This window comes from Aethalodelphis obliquidens, unplaced genomic scaffold, assembly GCF_003676395.1.
Source record: "Aethalodelphis obliquidens isolate GAN/ISIS:26980383/991018 unplaced genomic scaffold, ASM367639v1 scaffold89, whole genome shotgun sequence".
Lineage (NCBI taxonomy): Eukaryota > Metazoa > Chordata > Mammalia > Artiodactyla > Delphinidae > Aethalodelphis > Aethalodelphis obliquidens.
Genome location: NW_020838033.1, coordinates 288,868 through 316,527, shown reverse-complemented (window position 1 = coordinate 316,527; position 27,660 = coordinate 288,868). Strand labels below are relative to the sequence as shown.

The following is a 27,660-nucleotide window of genomic DNA, read 5'->3' as shown; positions in this document are numbered from 1 at the left end:
CCAAGGTCCAGAACACTGATAAAAAGACTGGAAATAAGAATATTCTGTACTACATAAGGACTGAAGACAGTTTCCCCCTTGTTTTTACCACATTACAAAATAGCCAAGCAGACACCATACCAGTATCATTTTTCAGCTAATGCCTCAATGAATGGCCATAATACTTGACTCCACTTTACCATTTTCGTGTCTACTTTCCTCTCTTACCCTAATCTCCTTGAAGGTGTCTTACTCATCTTCACACACCTGATACGTAGGGACCACCTGCCAAAGCCTGGTGTTGAGTGCCTAGTGGGGGTAGGTAATGTGCCGACTGCCATCACACCATTGCTTCATCAAGCCATCACAAGAACCCTGTGGGATGTTACTCTCCTTTTATAGTAAGGAAACAGAATAGTTAAGTGACTAGTGAAGGGTTGCAAAATTAGGGAACAGTAGACTCAGGACTTAACCCCAAATCTCCTGATCTGGGATCTAATACTTTTCCCAACACACTTGCAGTAGCCTCTAGTGTGGAGTTAGTCTGGTTTTACCTCTGATTATATGAGGACCCTGGGACTTCACTTATCTCAGCTAGACCTGTTTACCAACGGGCAAGGCCCCTCCTGTGGCTAGGCCTCTGGTTCACCTGAGGACAATAATATACTCCGAAGGGTGGCTCTGTGGATCACCTGTGAATTTATGGAGTAAACACCTTGAGAAAATTAGTAGATGTTATGCATATGCAAGCTAGTCCTAACAACTAAAAGGTAATAGTTTTTTCTATGAAAAAAATAGCCTTACCAAATGAATGGAGATGAAATATTCCCTCTAAGCTTTTAATGTAGCAGTAAGTTCAAAGTACCCTAAACTTCAATTATCCATAAATCAAAAAGGAAAGAGCATTGGGTTGAGTCTGGGGTGAACCTGCTAGCAGGTCACCATGTGCTGGTAATAAATGGCTAAGAATGAAGAAGCTTTGCGCTCCTGGAAAACAGATGTTTGTGAATCCAGCTGGGCTGCTTGAGTTCCTCTTAAGCAGCTATTCCCAATAGAAGGATCAGAATCACCAGGGTAACTGTTTTACCAAACACACTAGTAGAATCTGATACTCCTGAGGTGAGAGGAAGAAGGAAATAATTTCATTCTGGAACTAGCTCCTGGGTGATTTTGGCCACACCTCCCTCTCCTGGCCTGGTTGAGAACTGCAGCTTTTCTGTGAAGTTGCTGCCCACCCTGAGCTGTGGCTGGGAAGCCCTCCACTAAGTTTGGAAAGAGAGTCTCACCACTGGGTGGGACTGAGGGCTACAGTTCCAGGTAAGACTACAGGGCTCCTGTCCTGTTCCCTCAGTAAAATTAATATGAACGTTTGCTGTCCTGCGCTGTTACTGTAGTCTCTCACTAGAGACTGGCTGAATCAGGAACATGATTAAATGAGGCTCAAAAAAAGCTTCCAGGGCTTCCCTGGTGGCGCAGTGGTTGGGAGTCTGCCTGCTGATGCAGGGGGATGCAGGGGACACGGGTTCGTGCCCCCGTCTGGGAGGATCCCACATGCCGCGGAGCGGCTGGGCCCGTGAGCCATGGCCGCTGAGCCTGCGCGTCCGGAGCCTGTGCTCCGCAACGGGAGAGGCCACAACAGTGAGAGGCCCGTGCGCCGCAAGCAGGCCCCAAAGGACTGAGGGGCAGTTAGGTTAGGTCCTGTAGAGTAGGGATGAGACAGGCTATTCATTGTATTCTAGAGCATCCAACCTCACTGGAGAGATGGCTGTGCCTTCATCTAGTGAACTGTCCTATCACATGCCGATCAGGACGACTTCTACTATCATGTCAGAACCCCACAACCTTGTAAACAAAGCACATGGCATTAGACTAAATACCACTGTACTGAATATGGATTCACACTGTGCTACCACATGAGTAGTTTTATAATCATCCTTCCTTCCAGAGTCTCTCCCAAGCAAATGGATCACAATAAGCACACCGTATTAGTAACATCTGCATTACAGCCTGCCTCTTATTACTGAGTAGTCTGGCAAATGGTATGCCTTGGTATCATGTGTGGCTTGTTACTCAGCTCGCCCACATTTCCAGAAAGCCCTATTGTCTATTATTCATATGTCACCTAAACACGTGAGCCAAGCAAACATGTTCTTCATGTACTGCTCACTGCTCACCCTCAGCCAGTGCCCAATGGCGACAGTCCTGACCCTTGGAAATGACATGTTCGATGGGAGATGATTATTGGACTTTCAAATATAAATCAGGTCAGACCCCTAGGAAAGGCAAAAACAAAACAAAACACACTCCTCATACGTGTTTCATATACATATTTATATATATTTCATGTACAAAGTTATTACATTCTGAACCCCAGGGATTCCATAATAGAAATAAATACTGAAATAACTACATTGCTAAATGAGCTTTTTGCTCATAGAAATGAAGCATCAGCCTCTAAAGAAACAGCAAGTGGGACCCTCTAGAACCCATTTTTAAGATTATAGAGGCAAGTAAAATTCTGAATAAAATGTCCTGGACAAAAAACAAATTCAGACCATAAAATGGCTAAAATATATTCAAGTGTTGAGAAGTGTATGACAAAATTAATAATAAAAACTTAATTTTTTTAAAAGAAAAGAAAAGACATTTAGTGTTACAAAATAGCATAACCCTGTTAGAAAAGCATTTATGATTTCCACATTTAATTCTCTCTTCTCTTCTCTTCTCTTCCCTTAGTACAAACTGGGACCCAAACGAGTCCCTTTCTCAACGTGATCAATTAAGAAGAGCCCTAAATCTGGTTGAATCCTTTGGTAATGGTCATAATACTCACAAGGAAATAAATATTCAGTTCCACAGCATTTGCAAGACACACGTTCTTTAGGACAGTTAGTATTATGAGACAATTGTTTTGCTTTGTTTTGTCACTAAGGCAACCTATGTTAAAGGGTCCATTCTCACACGCAGGAAGACCTTTACAAGAAATGAACAACACAGAAACTGAGAGAATATATCTTAACCTTTTCTATGCAAACACGCTTCGTGTGAAAAGTTATGTGCTGCATATTTTGCACTCAAAATGTTTTACACTCTCAACAAGCTGCAGCTATTAAGATACTCATTCCTATTTTAAAAATTTAGATCCACACAAATTAGAAAAAAACACTCAAAACTGAGTTCCTAAAGAATATTATCCCTTTGCCTCATAGGGATTTGAACCTGCATTGAGCAGTGAGTATTACGTTGATGTATATGATACTGTCATTTTTGTAAATCAGCCATGTTTGAACATCGGAAATTTCACATGGTTCAACATCACACATAACCCAAACATAACAGAATGAGAAAATTCTCAGGTATTCCTTATTTCTTCCAACAGGGGTAATTTTTTTTTTACATGGAGAGACCAACCTGAGGTACTCAAGCCTCTTCTTTACCACTGATGTGGTAGCTATAGGCAATTACACCAACCACTCGCTGCTTACAAGAAGCTTACATTTTGGCATTTTCTTCCTAAGGCTACCACCTTGACCAAAGTGAACGCTACAAGAATATAAGCCTATTGTTGGGGGAAAAGGTGGAAGTAAAGCAATCTGCAAAAAAATATTTAACTGAAATTACAAACATAAAGACAAGCTCTTAAAACAAATTTTACAGACATTTTTGTACTCTCTAGTCCCTGAAGTTAAACAGGGCCACAGATATCTGACAATTTTAGATAAAATAACTACACACCTATATTCCTTAAGTTAAAGCCGGTAAGCTTAAAAAGAGCAATAAACAACCATTGTAACATGTTTGCATTTTTCATCTTTAACTCCTGATTTCCTAAATTACAGTCAGTCATAGAAACATGTAAAAGACCAAACAGTACATGGGGTCTGATTCTGGGATGTTTACTTCTTGGGATTAAAATTCCCAAACACTTTGGTGTCTCTTTTTTGTGAATTTATACAACATTCCTCCAAAATATTTAATAAGTGGGGTTTTTTTTAAGGTATTGCCAACAGTGGCTCAGATTTATAAAATAAAATAAAATAAAATAAAAACATAGCTTATAAGCTATAGAAAAGTGACCTAAGTTTTGGTGCCCTGAAAAAAGTGACTAAGTAGCTCAAGTAAAAAAATTATCCTTTTAATACAGCTTTTACCAAAGTTTTTTTTCTCCTAGCCATCTAAAGTGGCCACAATTGTACTGTGTACATAATGTGCTTATAGACACCTGTGGCCAAACGGATCCAAAGGCCTCCTCTGACGCATTAAATCCTGTGTACTTTATAATCTAGCCTAATCATCTATATGCTTAAAAGACACTGGTAGTACTTTTTACAAATATCTTTCCATTACAGTTCAGAAAAAAAGTCATTGGTCCTTAAGGATGCTTAGACAATCTGAGACTTCTGTTGTTTCCTTTTCCTGAAGCAGTCCTTCCGATGACTGGGGGGCCTTTGTCCAATAACCTCATATTTTAAGACAGTGCTTAAACTTATATTTAGTTTTGCTTAAAGTAATGGATTAAGAATGATAAATCATAAATTTTCAAGAAGGCTGAGAGGGAAAAAAACTGCAGCATAATGGTTTTTTAAAACTTATTAAACAAGAAAATCAATTATACCCGGACTGTATTTTTTAAATGGGCATTGTGAGTGAAAAGATTGTAATGTCAACTTTTACTTTATGCTATTTTGTCTTCTTCTCCTTCAAAGTCTTCTTCATTGAGGATGGCATTTTAATCTCAAAAGGGCACAAAAGCTTAAATCCCATTTACATACAGAATATCAAGTACTGGCAGTTGTATAGTTTTATACAGAACAAGGGAAAATACCGTTTCTAATTAAATCTCTCGTTCAGTTCATTAGGCCATACTCCATCACCACTACAGCTTTACTCTTACTAACTGATAAGAGCAGTCCAAGAACAACTGGTAAACAAGTGAATTTTTTACACGGAAAAAAACTCATCCAACCACCATCATCCATTGATACAGAAATCCAAAACACAATTTCCTTAAAAAAAAATCCTCCCATTGCTGAAGTGTATCTTCTAAGCCTTATAAATAATAAACCTTTCAAACATGTCAGTATGAAAATGAGCGAGACTAGTCTCAAAAACAAACAAGCAAACAAAAAAAACAGACTATTCAGAGAAGCAGGCCTCATAAACTTTAGAGCTCTAATAAGTCAGAAACAAGAAACTTTTATTTAAATAGTGTAGTCTTAATTTCTTTAATATAAAATCCCCCCCCGCAAAATCTGATGAAAACAAAGTTTTATATACCATATAAACAAGATTTGTCAGATTTGAAAGTGAAAGTTAAAGTAATTTACAGTTAGCTTTTAGCCCTCTCGGGACATTTAGATAAATCCTGATAATCTACCTGATATTAGTTTGTGTCAATTTTATAATACATAGGGGAAAACTTTACTATTGTACTTAATGGTACAGTTTCATTTATCAAGTGTTTCCATTAATTTCATTATGAGTGATAGCTAAACAGTGACCCCGTCAAATGAAGTAAGTGACATTAGCTGTGGCAGAGTAAACCACAACTGGATTGCTTTCTAAAATTCACCAGTTTGCAGAAAGTAAACATTCTTTGATTTGTTCATAATATACTGAAATTGCCTATAACACTGGTGCAGTAAAACAGCTAGTTCCTGTATTGTTACAGTAGGACAGATTTTATAGCATAGTTAACAGAAAAAAAATGCTCATACATTATGTGGTGAAACTTATTTCACAAAGAGAGCATTAAATAAAGGGAAAAAGGGAAAATAAACCATGCAGAAGAGATGGCTTCCCCGTCGCCACCTGTTTCCTATGGGTTCACTCACTACCATACATCACTTGCCACACTATCAAGTGACTCCTTTCCGCTTTGGCGACAGAAGGCTCGAGTGGAAGATCCTCTCCAAGAAGCTCTGATTCTCCACCTTCATCACCTGGTGGATGAAACGGAGAGTCCGGTTAAGCATTTTGAAGATACAGGCTGATGCACATCAGACTCACGGTTAGTCCATGAGCAGCATGCATAAGACTCGTCTGCCGCCCATTTCAGAGAACACCGTAAAAGAAATGCCATGCGTCACAATCCTCACTGCCTAACTTCTGAAAGAGACTACTGAGATCAATTTCTCATAGCTAAAATATTACAGGATACGAAAAAGGAAATGGAACAAAAAAGAGATCAAATTCAATTTTAAAAAAGTATACTTACTATTAAAATCAACCTATGCTTTAAGACAAATTCTGCTTTTCACGCTGGATTACCTAGAGATACTGACAAACCTGGTTAAGCAATTTTTAGAAATTTTCAGTGGAAATGAAAAGACCATATAAAGATTTTACTGACATACTCTTTAGTATGGTTCAGGCTACCATGTTGCAATCGAAGAAGTTCCAAATCATCCAGCCGAGTGAAGGCCATCTCTCTCTATAAAGGAATTCTGCACCAACAGTCAGTTCACTTTGAAGTGACTCCATTCCTACTGACATCACCATTCCTAACCTTAACATTAAAAGCCCTGCCTTAAAAATGTGTCAACAAGCCTTCTGCATCAGAAATTTTAGTTTATAACTAATTACATGTGGCACACTGTCATTTATATGACCTTAAATTTTATATATTTTTTTTTAACAGAATTAAAACTGAAGTTTTAGTCACCAGTCTACAACATTATATTCTCTAAGGCCTTACGTTTAGAAACTTTTTCAATCATTGTGATTTTAGGCCAGTCCAAAAGGTTCCTTTATTTATAGCAAATAAATAAATTTACATCACAGTGCTTCACAGTTTACAAAGCACGACACTTCCACAAGTGTTTTCTTTGAAACCTCTCTGGCCATTCTTTCTGAGATCCCTTCATAAGCACTCATGATTCTTTAAGTGCGGTATTAAAGCAGGGCTCTATCCTAGAACCTTTTCTTCTGGCCCCTACATACTCTCCTTGGGTGAACTCATCAACCCTTGTGACTTTTAGTACCACTGCGTGTCAGTAGTCCTCATATTATATATCCTTCCTGAGATATGAAACCCTTATACCCAAAAGCCCGGTGGACATCTTCCACCTAGATAACTCCCAACTTCCATGCACTCCAAGGTCAACATGTCCAACACAGAACTCCTCATTCCACTCCCTCCAGATCTGCTGCTTCTGTTCTGATAGTCATTAACTCTAAGTAAATGGATCATTACCTCTTCCTTCACATTCTGTCAGTTACCAATTCCCCATCACAGTGCTAGTCTACTCCTACTGTTTCTACCTTACTCATTTATTTTTTCCTAACCCATTCCCTACCTCTAGTCTTACACCTCCAATCCATTTACACACACATATAATCATATTGCTCTTCTATTTAAAGTCCTCCAATAATTTTCCTTTGCTTTAAAGTGCAAACTCCTTAATTAGGTATATAAAGGCATTCTATAATCCAGCCCCTCCCTCCATTTCTAGATTTATCTCTGGTCAAATTTATATTTGCTTCTACTCCATGTTCCAGTCATTTTTAAGTAGTTTTTCTTCAGCTAAGGTGGTTTCACATTTCTAAGCCTTGGTCAAGCTATCTCTTACCTTGGAATGCCAGTCTCCCCAGCCTTCCCCATACCATCCCCACCCCAATTCTTCAGACTCATGCTCTTCAGTACTGAGTCATCTCAAGCATCATTTCTTGACTTCCTTCTTCCCCTACCCCTAGGAAAAACTGACTACTCCCCATCAGAGCATCTGTAACACTGTAATTTATTAACATGTTTCTATCTCTGTATTGTTCTGTAACTTACTGGAGGGAGACTTTGTCTGATTTGTTTTTTTATCTCATGCTCAAGGCTAACAGGTACACAGTAGCTAATTATTGTTTACAAGGTGAGAAAATGAACAAATGAAATGAATTTGGTTACAAACAACACTTTATGAAGTATTTTTATTTCTCCACTTTGCAGGTGAGGAAACTGAGGTTCTGGGAGGTTGAATGATTTCCCCAAGGCCTTCTGACTCCATATGCTCTTCACATATACCTCAACATACGACCAAACCCTGCTGTTTTCTAATGCTCCTTCAAATAAACACACCTTGGTATAAAAAGGAAAAAAAAAAAATCATGAAAGTAGGAAAAAAAGAAACATAAAATCATTTTCCAAGTAAAGAGTTCAAAGAAAACCTCTTAGAAATCATGTATCTGAGTTTCTTGCTTACTGTGGGTGAAAATCCGCATCACGGAACAGTGGAAACAAAGCCCCCAGAAGCAATGACCTACCCATTCGGAAGTCAATGTAGCCCTCTCCTCCACTGATGACAAGCATAGACTTCAAGGGTGTCTGGCTGCCAGGCTCCTGTGCAGATGGCCCTGCTCTGTCAACTGTTAGATCTGTGCCACTGCTGCCACTCTGTGGGCTGATGACTTGACCTATTTATACAGGAACAGAAGTGAATATTACTTATCAAGGATTGGGGTGGGAGAGACTCATTTTTTCTGAATATTTTCAGAAAGCTGAACAAGGTAAGTACATTCTAATACGGCCAAAGTACTAGGGATGTTAGAAGCCTCTGAGTGATCAGAAAACATCTATAAAGGTCATGAAAGCCCAATTTGAAATCCAAGTAAAGCTATTTTGTACTAAAACAGAAATAGGTCCAGAATCCTGTATGAAATCTATATGTGGCTCGGCTGGTCTTAGCTGCCTGCTTCAGACTATTATAATATACATTGTTTTATCTGAGGGGTAGTGGAAAGATCTCTCCCCTGGAAGGGTACATGTGTGTTTATGTAAGAGACAGAAAAGTCTTCAACTTAAGCCGTATGAATTTGGATATTCATAATTAATATTTGAATTGATTTCAAATCCATGGTTTCCTCATATTTAAGAAAAGTACATCTTATTTTTAATTTAGATTATGCAAATAAAATTACTGGGTAATGTGTAATTTGTTCTAACATTTAAGTTCTAATGTAGAATCTTTAAGCATGAAATGATAGAGAGAAACCTTGAAATATCATTGACACTATAACCTCTATGAGTGTGGGGTATTTTTTCTTGCCAGGTCTGCTGTCCTTTGGTCGAACTACACAGACCACGCCTTTAGGTGATAACAGGACAGAGTCCCATGATGTGAAACACTTTATAGACAATTTATGTTGGACATGGATAGGACAGTTTGATTTATTTTCACAGTGCCTCATTCATGCGTTATTCAATTATACTCTAGAAGAAATCAAGCCTGCTAGAGATAACTTCTGTTAGCAGACTAGTTAGTTTTGCCACAGAAGCAAGAGCACAGTGGTATGATATTAAGGCCATCCTGAATGGTTTAATCCTTAGGGCCAACTGGCCAACAAACAACAATGTTGCCAATTCCACTTCCAGATTTATACCCAACAGAAAAGTCTCTCCCATATGCACAAGAAGGTCTACTGCAGTACTGTTTTTTAATAGTGGAGGGAAAACAGAGAAAAAGCCTAGAAGTTGATCTATAGGAGAATGGATAAAAGGTAGCATATTTATTCAGATATTAGAATACCATGGTTAAATGAATGAACTAGATTTTTATGCATAAATATTAACAAATCTCAAAAATGAGAAATAATTTGCAGAATTATATGTAACATAAGACTTAAAAATACAAAAAATACTATATATTGTTTATAGATATGTTCCAATGTAGTAAAAATACAAAAACATGGGCAGAAGGATAAATTTCAACTTCAGGATAGTGGTTATAGATGGACAGGAAAGAAGGAAGGGAAGGGGATTAGAGAAATATAAAGGAGACTCAAAGGGGACTCTATGGCATTATTATTTTTAAAAAAAAAAAAAAAAACAAGAAAAGGAACTTCCCTGGTGGTCCAGTGGTTAAGAATCCGTCTTGCAATGCAGGGGACGCTGGTTCGATCCCTGGTCGGGGAACTAAGATCCCACATGCCGCAGGGCATGTGCCCATGTGCCACAACTACTGAGCCTGCACGCCACAACTACAGAGCCTACATGCTCTGAAGCCCCTGCGCCACAAATACAGAGCCCACATAATCTGCAGCCTGCATGCCACAACTAGAGAGCCCGCATGCCACAACTACAGAGGAGCCTGCGCATTGCAACAAGAGCCCATGAGCCACAACGAAAGATCCCACGTGCCACAACTAAGACCCAACGCAGCCAAAAAATAAATTAAAAAAAAAATTCCATTTCTATAAGTTTATTCTGAGGAAATAACTATACAAAAATATACATGTACATTTCAAGAAGTTCATTACCATGTTGTTAAGAATACTGAATAATTGGTTAGGGTACCATATGCCAACCCTATACTATATACATTTAATCATTTAATCTTTGGAACATCCTTGGGAAAAATTATAGTGGCTAATTTTATGTGTCAAATGTCTTGGCTCTGGTGCCGAGACATTTGCTCAAACTCTAGTCTAGATACTGCTGTGAAGGTACTTTTTTAGAAATAATGAACATTTAAATCAGTGGACTTTGAGTAAAGCAGATTACTCTCCATAATGTGGGTGGGCCAATCAGCTGAAGGCCTTAAGAGAAAAAGAGAGGTCCCTCAAGGAAAAGGGAATTCTGCCTCCGGGCTGCCTTTACACTTGAGTTGCAAACATCAGCTCTTTCCTAGGCCTCCAGCCTGCCAGCCTTCTCTGCAGATTTCAAAATTGCCAGCCCCCATAATCACATGAACCAATTCCTTAAATTAAATCAATCTCTCTCTCCCTCCCTCCCCCTCTTTGCACTCGCTCGCTTGCTCTCTCTCATACACACACACACACACGAACGCACACACGCACACGCACATACCCTATTGGTTCTGTTCCTCGGCAGAACCCTGACTAATACACTGAGATACCACCATGTCCAACATCACACAGTTGGTGTGGCAAAGCCAGATTTGAACTTTGTCTAACTCCTAAACTTGCCTCTTACAGGGAAAAAAAATCCAAAACATAGGTCCTGCTTACAGACGATCAGTAACATCACTTTAGTATTCTCAAGGGACAGAACATTTTTCACTGGACGTCATCACTGCCACCTTTCATCTGGATGGTGCTTTATAGTTCCCAAAGCCCTTTCATTAATCTTTACAACAAATGAGGTTGGCAGAGCAGATATTAATCACATCCACTTAGGAAATAAAGAAATGAGTATCAGAGGTTAAGCAATTTGCTCAAGACAACAAGGCAAGTGGTAAAGGCCCAGAACCCCAGACTCCTGCTGTTTCTTGGCACAGCGCTAAAGGTATCAGAGCACATTTTCCATCTCTTCCTGAATATAGCCTTGATGATAGGGACTTCTTTCTAGAAATCTCCTTTATGAGGCCAAAACCATTTTCAGCATTCTGCAGTGACAAAATAGTACCATTGCTTTTCAAAAGTAAAGAAGTCTAAAATCAAGTTTGTTTTTGGGGTAGAGGAGAGATTCCAAAACAGCTTCTATCAAGTATCTCTATAGCACTTTATTCATACCTCCGTTATAGAACATTTCATGCGTTATACTGGAGTTATCTGTCATTTCAGTACTTAGTATTAGACTAGGAAGAGGAACCAAGGGACAGACAATTACAGTTGGCCCTTGAATAATGCAGGGGTTGGGGCACTGACCCTCTGTGCAGTCAAAAATCTGAGTGAAATTAATAGTCAGCCCTCCATATTCATGGTTCCTGTGTCCACAATCTGCATCCAAAGATTCAACCAACCATGGATCATGTAGCAGTGTAGTGTTCACTACTGAAAACAATCTGTGTATAAGTGGATCAGTGCAGTTCAAATGCACATTGTTCAACAGTCAACTGGACATACAACTTCTCAATAGAATAATCTAACTCACCTGGGACTGCCACAAAGAATTTCACAGCATCCCTGTGCCCATGGAAGCAAAGCTGTGCATGTGCCATTGAACAATAGGGTATAAATGTCCCTGGTGTCACTTTATCACTGTTTTCATCACCATATACACGGATGACACTTCCAGGACGATTTCCTGATGCTCCTGAGGTTTTATTTGCTACAATAGAAAACCAAACACCAAATATTTTCCCCTAGAAAACAGTCATGATGCAAGAGATTACTGGTTAATCCTTATGATATTATCTAAAAGCTACAGCCAGTTGAGATAAAACAAGGGCAGCAATGCCAACTCAAGACAAAGCTGGAAAAAAAAAAAAAGATATACAGCATGCTAGTTATTTTTAAGTTTCTCAGTAAATGGAGTAGGGGATTTTGCCAGTCTAGCAATAGCTAAGTTTACTTCTTAGGTATGTCTGTTTTGTTTTTTAATCCTCATTTTAGAAAACTAACCAGTTATATAGCTTAAAGTGAATAGGTATATTTTTTAGCAGAATTTTTATAGTTTATCTTTTGATTTTTTTCTCCCTTGTGGTAAGAATATCTCCCTTGAGGGGCAGTAAAAAGTTGTGTTTAAAAGGATCCATCCAGTACAATAGAGTAGCCTTTATTTACAACAGACTGATCGTTTGCTGAATTATTTTAGAATGACCAGACTCACAAAACATCCCCATTCCATGGACCAGTAAGTAAATGAAAGAAACATGATTGGTAACAGGAGTAAACAATGTAGATTAAAGACAGTTTTCAGAGATGTTTCGTGTTTTTATTGGAGGGAAAACAAAGTCTGAAAGAAAGGTCAGCTGCAAGGAAAGATGATAAACAGACTAAGCTGCTGAGCAGTAGCTTGGAGGCCACGTAACAAACATTAAAAAAAAACAAAAACAAAAAAACACCTGCTGCAATGCAGTGACTGCAAGTGGATGACATTTAGGAACATTCAAGAGGGTATCTAGAGACGTGAGAACGGCCTCACGGTGGCCATGAGAAGCCAGAAAGAAGAGTGTGGTTCAGGATCTGCACTTACCCCTCAGCCCCAGTAAACGTCCCTGGTGGAGGATTACGGCTAAAGTGAGAAAGGAGGAAAGGGGACATGGAGAGGTGCATGACAGGGAGGAGAAGGATTACTATGAGATGCCACTCTCAGCGTCTTCTATCTGGCAACTCAGGAGCTCAAAACTCCTAACTAAATTAACAAAATCCAACTCGGTATAATACCAAGAAACACACAAAGTTCTTACCAAAGCCTCTAAAGAATACCTCTGCTCAAAAAGGACAATTTATTTACTGTGATTTTGCTTTTCTTAATTATAAAGCAATTTAAGTGAATGAGAACTTACTGGGGAACATTTTCTAAATGCTAATATTTCCCCCTTTTCTTTAAGAAATCCCGTGCAAGTAACTATGCTAAAATGGAACTCTGGTCTGTAAAGAACTGAAATGAACTCTGGGGATCCTGGAATCTCTTAAGATATAAGAAGTGATCTAAACATGTAGATTTATAAGTTGTTGTAGTAGAAAATACAGCTGGGATTAAGAATTTAGGTTCTTTAAATTGGTGGTCCAGTGGTTAGGGCTCCTTGCTTCCACTGCCAGGGGCACGGGTTCTCTGCCTGGCTGGGGAACTAAAATCCCACAAGCCTCGCGGTGTGGCCAAAAAAAAAAAGAATTTAGGTTCTTTAAAGGCTCCAGATATACCACCATCCAGTCTTCCTCCTTTCCCCTGAAAATTCTGAGGTGTTTATTTATTGACTTATTTTATGGACTTATTGCACTTTTATTTCAAATCATTCCCTGCCCATGAATTCTGCAGCACAAAAACACTTATTTAATGAATGATCAATGTAATGGAACATAATATGAAAAACATACAATGCACATTTTGTTCACAAAAATAATAATAATAATGAAGCAAATATAAAAAACATACAATGTACATATTATTCACATTTTTTCAAACAGAGGTAGATGTCTTGTCTCCAATGTCAGGAAGGATTTGCTGGCCTCCTAAGAAACTTCTCCCACAACTCTTAAGCCAAATGGAATATCCTAAACTAACTGCCACAGAGATATGGAAAACTAGGGTATTAGATAGTTAGGTAATGTTTCTGGATACTAGTACAATAAAGCTGAAAGAAAAAATGGACATCAACCATTATTTGAGATGAAACAGGACCATGATTCCTGAAATGAGAAAGAGTTTCTCACAATGAAAAACTTTTAACTGTAAATATTGGTCCTGATATACTTGCTAGAGTCTATAAATTTCATAGAAAGAGTGAAGGAACAATAGTTAGATCTCTGCCATCAGTTTGACTTTCTGAATTACCACAGATTTGCCAGTAACTAAACAATTCCTTCTACCTGAATTCCAGACAAGGCTGTTCCCCACAACTCTCCTGTGACAGTTACCTAAAAACGTACTTACTTTCTGTCAATGGGATGGAGATAATGACACCGTTTCCTGTCCCTACCCACAAACGATTGCAAGACACCATAAGAGCTGTGATCCTCACAAAAGAGAAGCCCAGTTTTCCAGTACCTGTATGACGGGAGAGAAGACATTTTATTGAAAAACTAGAGCAGATGATGTTTTAGGTTCCAAGTCCCTAAGAGTAGCTGGACTAATATAGCAGAGAGGAAATGTGACCAGAGCTAGTTGGATGTTTCCTGAAGAAGGTGCACATCAATGAAGGCGAACGCTCGTTTGGCTTTATCATCTATCTGACAATTCACGGTTAATGGAAAAAGAAAACTCTAAAAGTGGCTGGCATTACATTATCATTCAGAAGGAAGATGCTGTGGATCAGGAAATATGATACAGGATTTACTTAAGGAGCTGCAAAACCAAACCAAACAAACCAAAACACAACACAAAACAAAAAAACCTCAACAAAAACAGTTTACTAGATTGGGGAAATTAAATGTCCTTCCATTTTATAAACGGAGAGAGTTCTTGCTTGCCTTAATTTTCTTTTCACAGGTAAGAAACAATCTTTGCTAACAAAACCTATATTCTTTCCTTGTTTATATATTTGAGTCTAAAGCAGTTTAGAAATTTTAGGATACCATATGCATGTAATTTAGGAAGAATAAATGCACTTTTTTATTTCAAGGGAATTTTAAAACTGATCTTATTTTCAGGGATTTGAGAGGCAAAATTATTAAACAGATAATACATTTAAGACAAACAGCATCTAGTTACTCATAAGTTCTACTTACTAGAAATGAGAGTATGATCATAGAATCACAGTGTTAGAAGGAACCTTAAATAGTCTAAGCTAGAGATCTTTAACTTATGGGCAAAGTACATTCCTGAAATTAGTTTATGTCTATGTGTATATATGGCTGATTCAAGGGAGAGGGCACATCAGGTTTCCTGAGGGCGACGACTCTAAAAAAGTTAAAAACCACTGATGCGGTTCAACCTCTCTTCATAAAGAAATCATTCGTGACATCCCTAATAGTCATACAGCACTGGACTGGGATGCTAAGGATACTGCAAGGGACAAACCAAAGATAGTCCCTGCCCTTCATGAAGATTAAGTTCTGTCGGGGAGAGAGACAGTATGTATGATACTGGTACAACCACAGTAATGATAAGCCCATGAAGAAAAAGTATAAGAGGTCCTAAATAAAACTGGGAGATCAGGAAAGGTCTCTTCTGGATGTGACATATAAGCTATGCCCTGAAAGCCAAGTAAAAAGGGACTAAGAAAAACTTCTCAGACAGAGGATACAGCACATGTGAGGGCCTTGAAATGGGAAAGAACTTGTTGAGTTTAGGTCCATGTGGGCAGAACAGAGTGAGCAAGGAGAGAGGTCCAGACCATTTAAGTTCTTCTGATAATGTCACAAAATGTCATCTCACCTAAAGACAAGAATATTCTGAAAGTGGCTGGCATTACATAAGTGGAGGTATGTCTCAGTGATATCTGCACACTGGTTACTATGCAGAAAGCTGACTGGAGTGGAGATAGGAAGACCAGTTAAGAGGCTCATAGTCGTCTGGGGAGGAAAGAATGGTGACCTGGCCTGTGGGAATAGTGGTAGATATAAAGATGTAACTAATTTAAGGGAATTCCCTGGTAGTCCAGTGGTTAGGACTCAGCAGTTTCATTGCCAGGGCCTGGGTTCAATATCTGGTTGGGGAACAAAGATCCCGAAAGCTGCATGGCGTGGTCAAAACAAGACAAAAGACGTAACTGATTTAAGATATTCTGGGGGAAGACTTGACAGTTCCTGCTGATGGGTTAGATGTGGGGAACAAGAGAGGAGTCAGAAATGATCCCAAGTTTCTGTCAAGAACCACAGGGTAGATGGAGCATCTGTCTGACTCTTTCAGTGATAAGAGCTCACTATTCCTGAGGCAACTTACTCATTGGTTCAACCCAGCATTTGAGACCATTTAAAAATAAACCATTTTCTTTGACTGACAAAGATAAAATGCTTTAGAAGCTTACCTAGCATTTTGCTTACATAAGGCTCAATGTCCACATCCTGCAGATGTTGATAAGTGTGTGCATGATAGAGACGGAGTGTGGAATCCAAACGAATGGAGACCCACACGCCATCACCCACCCAGGCAAGCTGCCGCACTTGGCTCTCCTTCCTGGGGTGTGCATCAAATGATTTCTAGAAAAGATTGTTCAATCACAATGTTACTTTTATTATGTAGGAGTTCGTGTTTAAAAACTGTGCAAATTTGCACAATAATTTGGCAGACTATATATTAAAAGAGGAGCCCAAATATGTTACTCTTACATACACAATTGCTATTATCCTAGACTGCAAAACAAAATGAAGAAGAACCAAAGGATGTTGGATTTCAGCACTGTGTAGGATATCAACTTATGAAAGCAATGCTGACACATCCATTCTATGTAACAGCATTCAACAAAAAGATTGAATTTAACCTCAGGATTTTGTATTGTTACAGAGCAATACACAAAATAAGATCCTGTTTATAATTAGACAAAAAGGAACTTACAATGCTGTATGTGTGTGTATAGATATCCGCATGTAAGGAATACATCTAAAACATAAAGGCCAAATGGAACTTCTAGGGTTGGGAACAGGATTTGGGACAGAACTTTCATCTTAAAAATTTCCTACTGTTTTTCTTTTCTTAAACAATTAGAATAAATTTATGTATTGTGGCAAAACTTTAAGAAAACAATGCTAATGCTAAGAGGTTTTTGTTTTTACAACAAATTCCCACTGCAATATTATTCCTCAGTCTGTGACACATATACGGATTTGCCTGGATACACACTGAGTAGTGGGGGAGACTTGAGGGTCCTGCTCTCAGATCACCTCTACATAACTAAACATTTCAAGAACCATGTATTCAAATAATACATGTATGCATCCACGGATACTCAAGACACACATTTAGTCATTCATGTGTGAATCTTCCTTCCTTTTTAAAAAACCACTTCCCCTACTCATAGTCAAAAGCAGAAGGAGAAGTAAAGTAACACAGAAAGCTGAGAATTCATCCAAAATACCACCGGAGTACCCCAAAACACGCAGATTCAGATAACAATTTCTAAAGAAGAAAATAATTAAGCCTTAGGGTCTTCAGGTAATACAAATTCAGTTAAGTACAGAAAACATGGGTTAACTTGCCTCTATTTTCATGGCCTTTGGCTGAACCACATAAATTTTGTTCCTATAGCCACACCAAACTTTGTCATGTACCACAGTCATGCATCGGATGGAATGGTGAGGTCGTCCAAGATCTAACAAGTGATAGTTTGACAAATCCCACTGCCCGTCTTTAAAATAAGAAACAGATGATTAGTTTATGCACACTACCTTTTACTCAATTTTAATTCAAGAAACATTCTATTTGGGTGTGTAATTAAATTTATTGATGAAGCATCCCCCGGATACCACGTATTCAGTGTATATTTACAGAGATTGAGTTCTTTTGTTCTATAAACTGCAAAGTTGGAAGAGACCTCAAAGGTCATATGGTTCAACCTGTCACCCAGTACCTGGACCCCCATGCTCTCAACAGCAGTGATGTGATAAATCAGTTATAAGTTACCTGTTTATAATAATATTTTAAGAATTAGAATGGATTTAAGGTTATTTTGGGGATAATACTGCTCTCGCTCACTTGCATTTTGATATATCTTCTTGGCTAGAAGTCAAGGGCAATGCATTGCTAACACTTTAGGAATTATGCATACTATAATTTTAGTGATGACAGAAATACATACAAATGAGAACCAACCACTGTAAGCTTGCTTTGCTTGAACAATTTCAGTGAAAGAAAACATACTACCTCACAAAGCAGCTGTTCCATTGTAAGAAAGCTATAATTGTCTTAAAAATATTCCCCATACCTAGCTAAAGTCTGCCTGCCTTCTTGTACGTAACCACTCATTAATCTATACCTTTGCCTAATGGAAACACAGAATAAATCCAGTCCCACTTCATTGCTACCGCCCTGTCTTCTCCTTTCAAAACCAAGCACACCACAGTTTATGGAGTCTTCATCCTAACTCCGCTTTGTCCAGATCCATTTAATGTTGATCTACTAGAGTGGAGCAGGATTATCACCAGCCCTGCTCTGGACTCTAATTTCTATGAGGCTTAGGATGTTAACTCGTATTGAGTTTGATATCACTCTTCAGACCTATCTCCTCCATCTACTCTTCTGAACCCAAATGTAGGACTTTACATGTATCCTTAGTAAATGTATTTTGTTTATCTTGTTCAATATAATTTTGGATTCAGTTTACCAAAATATTTATTATTCCATTTTTTCTAGGTTCTTCTACTCACTAGTTGAGTGACCATGAACAAGTGACTAAAATACTCTGTGCCTCAGTTTCCTCATCTATAAAGTGAGGATGACAATAGAATTTTCTTCTTAAGTTGCTGTGAGGATTAAACCCAGATAGTCTATAAAAGGGCCTGAACAAGGTAAAACGGAGGCCTCTCTTTTTGTTATGGAGTCATTAACCAGCAACCTCTAGCAGCGTATCATCTACCTCACATTTCTTGAGGCCCCAAAGGACATGAGACTTTGGGAAAAGGCTTGTGAAAATCTGAATTTAGTGGATCTACGTTTGTATAATATTTCCCTGATCTACCATTCTAGTAGGTAGGAAATGAAATATCACTTTTGTTTGATACATGTACCAAGGAGTTACACGCTCAATTCCCTTAATTTAATTCACTCAAGGCAGTTTTCTGACACCACCACCCTTCTGTGTGCAGATGGTAGAAACACTGGTTTAAAGGGGAAGAATATAAAGAACGTAACATGAAAATGATTAAACCTTACCCAATTAAAAATTCTTTTTAAAAACATCCCAAATGTAAGTGGTTGCAAATTATTTTTAAAATACTGGGCAAAAGAAAACATATCCTCTCACTAAATTTCTCCTAACTGCATAAGTATATGAGTGAAAAACATATACCTCCATTGCACATTCTATAAGAGGACCACGAGGACTATTTGCTCATTATGGTAAACAGGTTTTCACCGAGGTATACTATTAATGTATGTCTGCAGGCAAGAACTCACATACTCACTGATGTCATACACGGTTAGTATTCAGTTTAAACCTTTATTCTTTCTCCTATTAAGTATGATTTCTTTAAAACAGAAGAAGCCAATCTGCTTGAAAATGCTCTTGCAAAGCAACAAATTAGCACACATGTTATATATTCATAACAACTCACCAACTCCTCTGTGAAAGATTGCAAGGGTACCATCAGCCAGGGCCACTAACACAATTCCTTTCACATGTCTGCAAACAGGAATGGGGATTTTAGAACTCTCCATCTGGGAATATGGAAGACACTGCATGCTACCGAGCTAGTTCAGAGTTTCTCAGAAGACCAGTCTGTGATGTATTAGGAGCTTACACGAGAACCTAAATGAACATCATTCTTTTCTTCACTGAGAAAGTCTTGCTATGAAAATGTCAGCTCAACTAAATAAAAAGCATGTGTGGTGACTCAGTTGTTTCACTTTCTAGCCCAAGTTCCTCCTCCCATCACAGACTACCAACAAAAGGTCCACAGACCAGAGACACACACCCCAAGTAGAACTAACAGAGTCAGCTCTGTGGACCTAACAGACAAACTGACTTTTGATAGTCAACATACAGGAAAGGACTAGTAAATCAATGCCCCAATCAACATATTCACAAAGTATAAAGAATACTCTAAAACAAATATAAATTAATGGGGTTTAATTGGTTTTCTCCCCCAAAGTACTAAAGAACTCTCAGTATGGTGAGGAATCAACCTGGCAAGTTTTCTCTTATACTTAAAGTTCTCCGGTTTACTTCCTAGTTAGAGTTTCAATCTCACTCATAAAGAGGGTTACAAAAAAATATGGATACTGATTTAGTCATGAAGCACATGTTAACTTTAATAGTCTTAGAATCTAGTTTATACCAAAATACATATTTTTGAATGGAAGAATTTCTAAAATAAAACTTACACAATACTGAGAATCGAATCTTTAAGTTTAATAGAATGGAGACATTTCCTCCACTGGGCTACAGATGAATGGACATACAAACTGCAAGAACAAAATCAAGACTGGTAAGGCATAGGGAACATCAAGTAGTTGTTTATATCTAATAATGAACACAAAGTTCTTTCAGAAGGAAAGAAGAGTAACATAAAAATTTTAGGAAAAAACAATAATGAGAGTAAGCGTAGGCCTAAAGCAGAGAAATAAGCTGCTTAAGCAAACAGAAACATACAAAGAATGAAAAGCCAGAACTAACGCCTGGTTAGTTAGTCTCAGGTTACCCCATACTTCAGAATCCTTGGCTAGAAACCTTTTCAAAAAAATAATCTTACTTTTCTACCATACTGAGCTTTCTGATGACTGAGTGGTTTACATCAGGGAGTGGCAAACTAAGGCCCATAGGCCAAATCTAGCCATCTACCTGTCTTAGTACACTATGCAAACTAAAAATGGTCTTTACATTTTTAAACGGTTGGAAAAAAATCAAAAGGAGAGTATTTCATGACATACGAGACATATGAAATTCAGTGTTCATAAGTTTTATTATTATTGGAACATAGCCACACCAGTTCACTTCAATGCAGCGGCTGCTTTTGCACCACAACAGCATAGTTGAGAAGTTGCTACAAAGATCATATGGCCACGAAACCTAACATATTTCTTATGTGACCCTTCAAAGAAAAAGCGTGCCAAACCTTCATTTTGTAGTGTGAGACCTTCATGGGAAAGACGTACTAGTGATCCTGTTTAACCTCAGGAAAAGCACAAGTCTGTAAGACTCCCCACACGACTACAAAGTCCTATAATGTCTGTTATCATCTCCTAAGCTTTCAGACTCTGATTTGTCCTGGTTTTCCTAGAAGTTATGTTTACAATTGGGCCCTCCTGAAGCCAAAGAGATTGTTTAATCCTTGATATTCCCTGAACACACTCTAGCTTATATAAACCTTTTGTTGTTCAGGATCTCCTGTTTCTAGATCACCCAGATTTTAAAGTTTTATTTACCTCTTTTTCCAAGAATATTATATAAAAGGAACATCCTGTGACAAACATATGGTTTACCATTCAGAACCAAGGCAAGTCAAAGTCCAGTTTATGAGGCAGTTGCAACATAACCTCAAAATTGTGCCTATATAAAATTCTTTGCTTTAATAAGCACTTTGTGTTTGTATTTGTATGTACCACATTTTAGTTATCTTCTGATTTCAAAAGCAAAAATGAAAGACTAAAGATTTCTAATATTAAAAGAGTTGGTACCTACCAGCCATTCTGAGCTCCAAGCCACATAGTTGGTAAAAGGCTACTCATTTTCTGGGCTTCCTCTCTCATCAGGTCTTGTTCATTTTGTAATACTGATATTTGATCTTTATATGCATCTGAGTCATTACTGGAAAAGGTGAGACAAAGGAAAAAAATCTGAATATGTTTAGCTACAGTTTTCAGGGATTGATCATTTCTATATTTTAGTTTACAGTTTAAAAAAAAATCAAATAATCGAACACTAAATTCCAGTAAAGCCAAAGTTAAATGCTTATATTAAACATTTCAAAAAGAGAGAGAGAGAGAGAGAGAGAAAGAAAGAAAGAAAGGGAAGAAGAGAGAGAGAGGGAGGGAAGGAGGGAGGGAGGGAGGGAGGGAGGGAGAAAGTGGAGAAGGAAGGAAGGAAGAGAGGCAAGGCAATGAGGTGCAGGGGGGAGGGAGAGATAAGAAAGAAATGAAAGAAATATAAATACATATATTTCAGCAATTGTTCCAGAAGTAACATTAAGATACTAGGAAGCTCAAGGTACAGAGAACTGAGTTAAGACACGGTGATGAAATATAACAGTGAATATCCAGACTATAGTTAAGGTTCTCCCTTACAGTTATTTTGAATTTTATGAGTTTCTTCTGTGGGGAGAGAAAGAGGAGAGATAGTTTGTTTAAAAACCACACACATACACACACACACACGAGGGTGAATTATAAAGAATTTGCTAAAATAAATTAATAAGCTGAAACATGCTTGTATTCTACCCCAAAACCTTCATTCTTTGGACTGTCAGAGGACATTTAGTAAAAAAAAAAAAGCATAACTGGGATATCAAATTCAAAACAGACAAACAAATCAGTAAGTCCAAAAAGATAACTTTATTCTTAAATTAACAATTAAATGTTAAGAGACACCTGGTTGCTCTATTCATTAAGAGGAAGAATATTAAATTGTAAAAAGACTCCAGTTTTGATAGACTCCCATCAGCTTTCTATAAGGCCTAGAGAAGGCAAGAAAGAAAATTAAAGAATTTGCTAAATGGGCCTTATTTTCAAAGGAAGAATCTAAAACAAATTGTTTTCTGGGCTTCCCTGGTGGCACAGTGGTTGAGAGTCCGCCTGCCGATGCAGGGGACACGGGTTCGTGCCCCGGTCCGAGAGGATCCCGCATGTCGTGGAGCGGCTGGGCCCGTGAGCCATGGCCACTGAGCCTGCGTGTCCGGAGCCTGTGCTCCACAACGGGAGAGGCCACAGCAGTGAGAGGCCTGCGTACCGCAAAAAAAAAAAAAAAAAAAGGGTCATTGAAACCCACATGGGAAATTTAAATTTAAATGGCCAATTTCACTGACAAAGTGGGTGTGAGAGTAGGAGAAGGGATTAAAATGGCAGAGAGTTATTAACAGAATAGAAGACAGTGAGTACAACAATTAACAAAAAATCATACCAAAAGAGAAAATGACTGGGAAGATTTTGACTAATATACCTTATAAGTAAGTTTTTTTTAAGTTGGAAGGAATAGAGAACAAATGGGTGAAAAAATATGTCTAGAGAGAATGCAATGGAAGGAAAAGATGAAGACATAGTTGGAGTAAGTAATAACATCTAAATCTACCACAACAACGTCAAATAGTAGGAATATTTTGACTGCTTGAGATCATTTTGGTTCCTTTTATGTGTGCACTTATCTGGTTCCCTAAATTGTTAACCCATTTGTATACCTTGACTGATATACTGGTGAGAGGTCTTCTGGGATTTGAACTCCCAAAGGATCTGTAAAAACATGCTCTGTGTACACGCCAGTTTGGGAGATATCCACGGTATCTTCAGCTGACCCTGCATTGCCTTCTGTAGCTTCAGTTGCTTCTTCTGCTGTTGGAACATTTTCATCAACCTCACTATTTTCTGTTTCCTTTTCTACAAAATAAATAAAACATGCTAGCGATCCTAAGTTTGAGCTTTTCTTCCAATACTTTCCCCACACACGAACCCCCTCTATAGAATTCCACTCTGCTACTCCCTTTTCCTCCACACTATGTAATAAGACTGAGGATTCTTGATTTCATTTAACATTCATCACTTGATCTTCTTTCAAGCTCCTTCATCCTTGTTACTTTAAGGTCTAAGTTTAGTCCATAATGAGGCATCTGGGACAGGCTCAGACTCTATACAGACGGTATCTAAGGAGGACAGACATACCTGGTGGTTTTTCTGTCACTGGAGATGTTCCGTTGGTACTAGGGGAAGTGGCAGCTGCTGTCACACCTTCTGTAGAACAACCAACCACCGTGATGCCTCCCAACAGGCTGTCTGTCTCTGCTGAGCTATTGCTTGTCATGCTTCCACATAAAGATGCTTTGTCTACTTGTCCGGATTCTGAAAGCTCTTCTCCTGCGGGGTAGTCTGTTTCTCGTGCTCCTGAAAAACAAGATAAACCTTCGTTTAATAGCTCAGTAAACTCCTATAAATAGCATTTTCTCCATTAAGGCAACAATAGGTTTGAAATAAGAGTGCAGGTGAGACAAAGAGCTATTCAAATACACTGCCAAGATGGTAACTAAATTTTATTTAAACTAATTTAAACTCAATTCACAATTTGAGAAAGTAGCTTAAAAAATTAAGATAATACTTCTATTAACGCAAGCACAAGTAAACCTGAAAATGTCAGAAATGACATTTCTGTTCTTAATATGAGCTCTTAAGCAGCCGCCTAATGAAATTAAAAACAATGAAATCTAGGGCTTCCCTGGTGGCGCAGTGGTTGAGAATCTGCCTGCCAATGCGGGGGACACAGGTTCGAGCCCTGGTCTGGGAGGATCCCACGTGCCGCGGAGCAACTGGGCCCGTGAGCCACAACTACTGAGCCTGCGCATCTGGAGCCTGTGCTCCACAACAGGAGAGGCCGCGATAGTGAGAGGCCCGCACACCGCGATGAAGAGTGGCCCCCGCTCTCCGCAACTGGAGAAAGCCCTCACGCAGAAATGAAGACCCAACGCAGCCAAATAAATAAATAAATAAATAAAATAAAAAAACAAAAACAATGAAATCTAATTATATCTGACAAGGTAGCAAAAAATTTTTTTAATTATCTCTATTACTATTTGAAATATGAACTTCCACCACTATAAAAATTAATACAGGACTTCCCTGGTGGCACAGTGGCTAAGAATCCGCCTGCCAATGCAGGGGACATGGGTTCTATCCCTGGTCCGGGAAGATCCCACATGCCATGGAGCAGCTAAGTCCGTGAGCCACAACTACTGAGCCTGTGCTCTAGAGCCTGCGAGCCACAACTACTGAGTCCGAGTGCCACAACTACTGAAGCCCGGGTGCCTAGAGTCTGTGCTCCGCAACAAGAGAAGCCGCCGCAACGAGAAGCCCGCGCACCACAATGAAGAGTAGCCCCCGCTCGCCGCCAACTAGAGAAAGCCCACGTGCAGCAACGAAGACCCAACGCAGCCATAAATAAACAAACAAACAAATAAATAAAATTAATACAGCCTAGGTGTATACAGTGCCTTAAGATATTAGTAACACATTTAAAAACTAAGCATTTACCATAAAAAAATAAACCTCTTCAGTTCTCTTTATTTAGAAAGCTGTTTTTATTCCTATCACATTACAAAAAATTTTTTGTAGTAAAATATACATATATACTACACAAAATTTTCCATTTTAACCATTTTAAGTGTACAATTCAGTGGCATTAATTACATTCACAATGTTGTACAGCCATCACAGCTATGTCCAAAACTTTTCTGTCACCACACATAGAAAATCTGTACCAATTAAACAATAACTCTCTGCTCCCTGAGCCCCTACCACTGGTAATCTTTAATTTAATTCTGTCTTTATGAATTTGCCTAGTCTAGATAGCTCATGTAAGTGGAATCATACAATATTTGTGTCTGAGTTGTTTCCAAGGTTAATCCATGTTATGGCATGTATCAATATCTCATTCCTTTATATGGCTGAATAATATTCCACTGTGTAGATATAACATCAACCTCTTTAATTTTTTGGGGGCGGGGGCTGCGCCGCGTGGCATGCGGGATCTTAGTTCCCCGACCAGGGATGGAACCCATGCCCCCTGCAGTGGAAGCACGTAGTCCTAACCACTGGATCGCCAGGGAATTCCCTTTAATTTTTAAACCAATGTTTTAACATCACATAATATTTAATATACAACTTTAGAAGGCCTTCCCTTACTATTCAATCTAAATAGCCCCTTGCCCTCTGCCACCCACTTATCTTCTCAAATTTCCATTGTTTTACTTTCTTCACAGTATCTGAAAATATCTTTGTTAGTCATTTGTTTCCAGTTTATTTTTGGTCTTCACCAACTAGAAAATAAACTCCGTGAGAGAGTGGTACATAACTATCTCCAGTAACCAGTCGGTTCTTGCCAGTAAGGAGCTGTGGACGGTGGGAAGAGAGGAGCATGGTACTCTTACCTGGTACACTTGCTATACACAGAACATGAGAGTTGCAAACAGTGAAACTATCTAGGATGTTGCCTGGTTGGACAGCATCAATAATGATAACTTTTGTAGCTGAATGAGTGCTGGTGCAGATCCAGACTAGACTGGATAATTCTTCTTGATTTTTTAACTCCTTCTGCTGCTCCTGCATAGGCAAAGTAAGGAAAATGAATGTTTAAAATGAGACGTATGTGTAAATATCCATGCGGCTGTGCCTCTACACTAAAGGACAATACTATTTCAAGTTTATTTCCAGATTATTTGGAAGGCTGAAAGTATAACCACCTTTCAACAATAATTAGTAGACTAAGAACTAGCAGTTAAAGCAGATCAGTGTTAAAGCTGTTCTATATCTTGACTGTGATGATTGCTACATAGGTGCATACCTTTGTCAAAACTCTTTGAACTGTATCCATTTAGAGCGTACATTTTATTTTATGTAAAATATACTCCAGTAAAACTGATTTAAAAGAGAGAGGGGGGGATGAGGAGTAAGCAAGGGCGTAGTAACCCCAATTAGAAGTTGGACCCAGAAGTAAGTTTGAGATCAAAGAGCTAAGCAATTAGTCTCAGAAACTGGGTCAATTGTTAGTGTAAGCACTTACCTTAAGTTCCTGATCTAACTTGTCTAAACTGCTCTGAGATGCACTTCGCTGTTCACTGCCTTCTGCATCCAAACCAGCAACATCCTTGTAAAAGACACTCGCTCCAACCACAGAGCCACCGTCTCTGGTCTTCCCACCTGACAAACTGACTCCAACAGCACACCACAGCTTTTTTGGGTTAAAAAAAGATGGTATTAAGTCACTTTCTCTCTAAAAATGTTTACAACTTTTCACATTTCTTTAAAAGATCTAATGATTACAAACAGAGGGCTCTAAAAATATTCAAAGTATTCCAGTCTAAAACTACAAAATGAACAATAACCTTGCCCACGAAAGTAGAATTTAAACTTTTTTGGTTTTAGGAAAAACTTCACCAAGATTTTAAGCAATATTACCATTAACTTCAAAATTAATTTACCTTCATTGATGTATCTTTTTCATCTAGAGGTCTGAGATAGACAGGTACAGGTAAATTTTTCATCTTATTTTCCCCTTGTCCATTGGTTACCTAATAATTGGGGAGGGGAGAAAAAGACACACTGGGTAAGCCTCATCAAAAGTGAACTTACAGGGCTTCCCTGGTGGCACAGTGGTTGAGAGTCCGCCTGCCGATGCAGGGGACATAGGTTCGTGCCCTGGTCCGGGAGGATCCCACGTGCCGCGGAGCGGCTGGGCCCATGAGCCGTGGCCGCTGGGCCTGTGCTCCGCAACGGGAGGGCCCGCAGCGGTGAGAGGCCCACGTACCGCAAAAAAAAAAAAAAAGTGAACTTACAGAACCACTGAGACATGGACAAGCACTGCTGTAACATATTTATTCTATGAAGTCAAGTTCAAGTTAACTTTGTCATTCTTATTTGAAAAATAAGCAGAAAATCAAGTGGCAATTAGAGAAAATAAGATGCTGCTTTGGGAGCTCAGAAAAGATACATTAACTCACAGACCTGTTAGTGCACGTGTGTGTGTGTGTGTGTGTGTGTGTGTGTGTGTGTGTGTGTGTGTG

The 27,660-nt window shown here is 38.7% G+C and overlaps 1 protein-coding gene across 9 annotated transcripts in view; it reads right to left on the bottom strand.

The window, feature by feature from the left end:
* Nucleotides 1-2,289: 2,289 nt before the first annotated feature.
* SPAG9 (sperm associated antigen 9) overlaps nucleotides 2,290-27,660 on the bottom strand; it is a 143,487-nt gene continuing 118,116 nt past the window's right edge. For 4 of the 9 annotated variants that reach the window (XM_027094573.1, XM_027094575.1, XM_027094580.1 and 1 more), the window contains 15 exons: nucleotides 27,079-27,168; nucleotides 26,661-26,828; nucleotides 26,029-26,200; nucleotides 23,774-23,992; nucleotides 23,296-23,491; nucleotides 21,588-21,713; nucleotides 20,291-20,371; nucleotides 19,522-19,589; nucleotides 17,449-17,597; nucleotides 16,281-16,452; nucleotides 14,246-14,359; nucleotides 12,845-12,883; nucleotides 11,801-11,977; nucleotides 8,233-8,382; nucleotides 2,290-5,921 (listed from right to left, as the gene is read on the bottom strand). In XM_027094573.1, the coding sequence (XP_026950374.1) occupies nucleotides 5,806-5,921; nucleotides 8,233-8,382; nucleotides 11,801-11,977; nucleotides 12,845-12,883; nucleotides 14,246-14,359; nucleotides 16,281-16,452; nucleotides 17,449-17,597; nucleotides 19,522-19,589; nucleotides 20,291-20,371; nucleotides 21,588-21,713; nucleotides 23,296-23,491; nucleotides 23,774-23,992; nucleotides 26,029-26,200; nucleotides 26,661-26,828; nucleotides 27,079-27,168 (2,037 nt within the window). In that variant the 3' untranslated portion in view covers nucleotides 2,290-5,805. Of the gene's footprint in view, nucleotides 5,922-6,709; nucleotides 8,048-8,232; nucleotides 8,383-11,800; nucleotides 11,978-12,844; nucleotides 12,884-14,245; nucleotides 14,360-16,280; nucleotides 16,453-17,448; nucleotides 17,598-19,521; nucleotides 19,590-20,290; nucleotides 20,372-21,587; nucleotides 21,714-23,295; nucleotides 23,492-23,773; nucleotides 23,993-26,028; nucleotides 26,201-26,660; nucleotides 26,829-27,078; nucleotides 27,169-27,660 lie in introns of those variants that run through there. The other 5 variants (XM_027094574.1, XM_027094578.1, XM_027094576.1 and 2 more) reach the window with 4 other exon arrangements.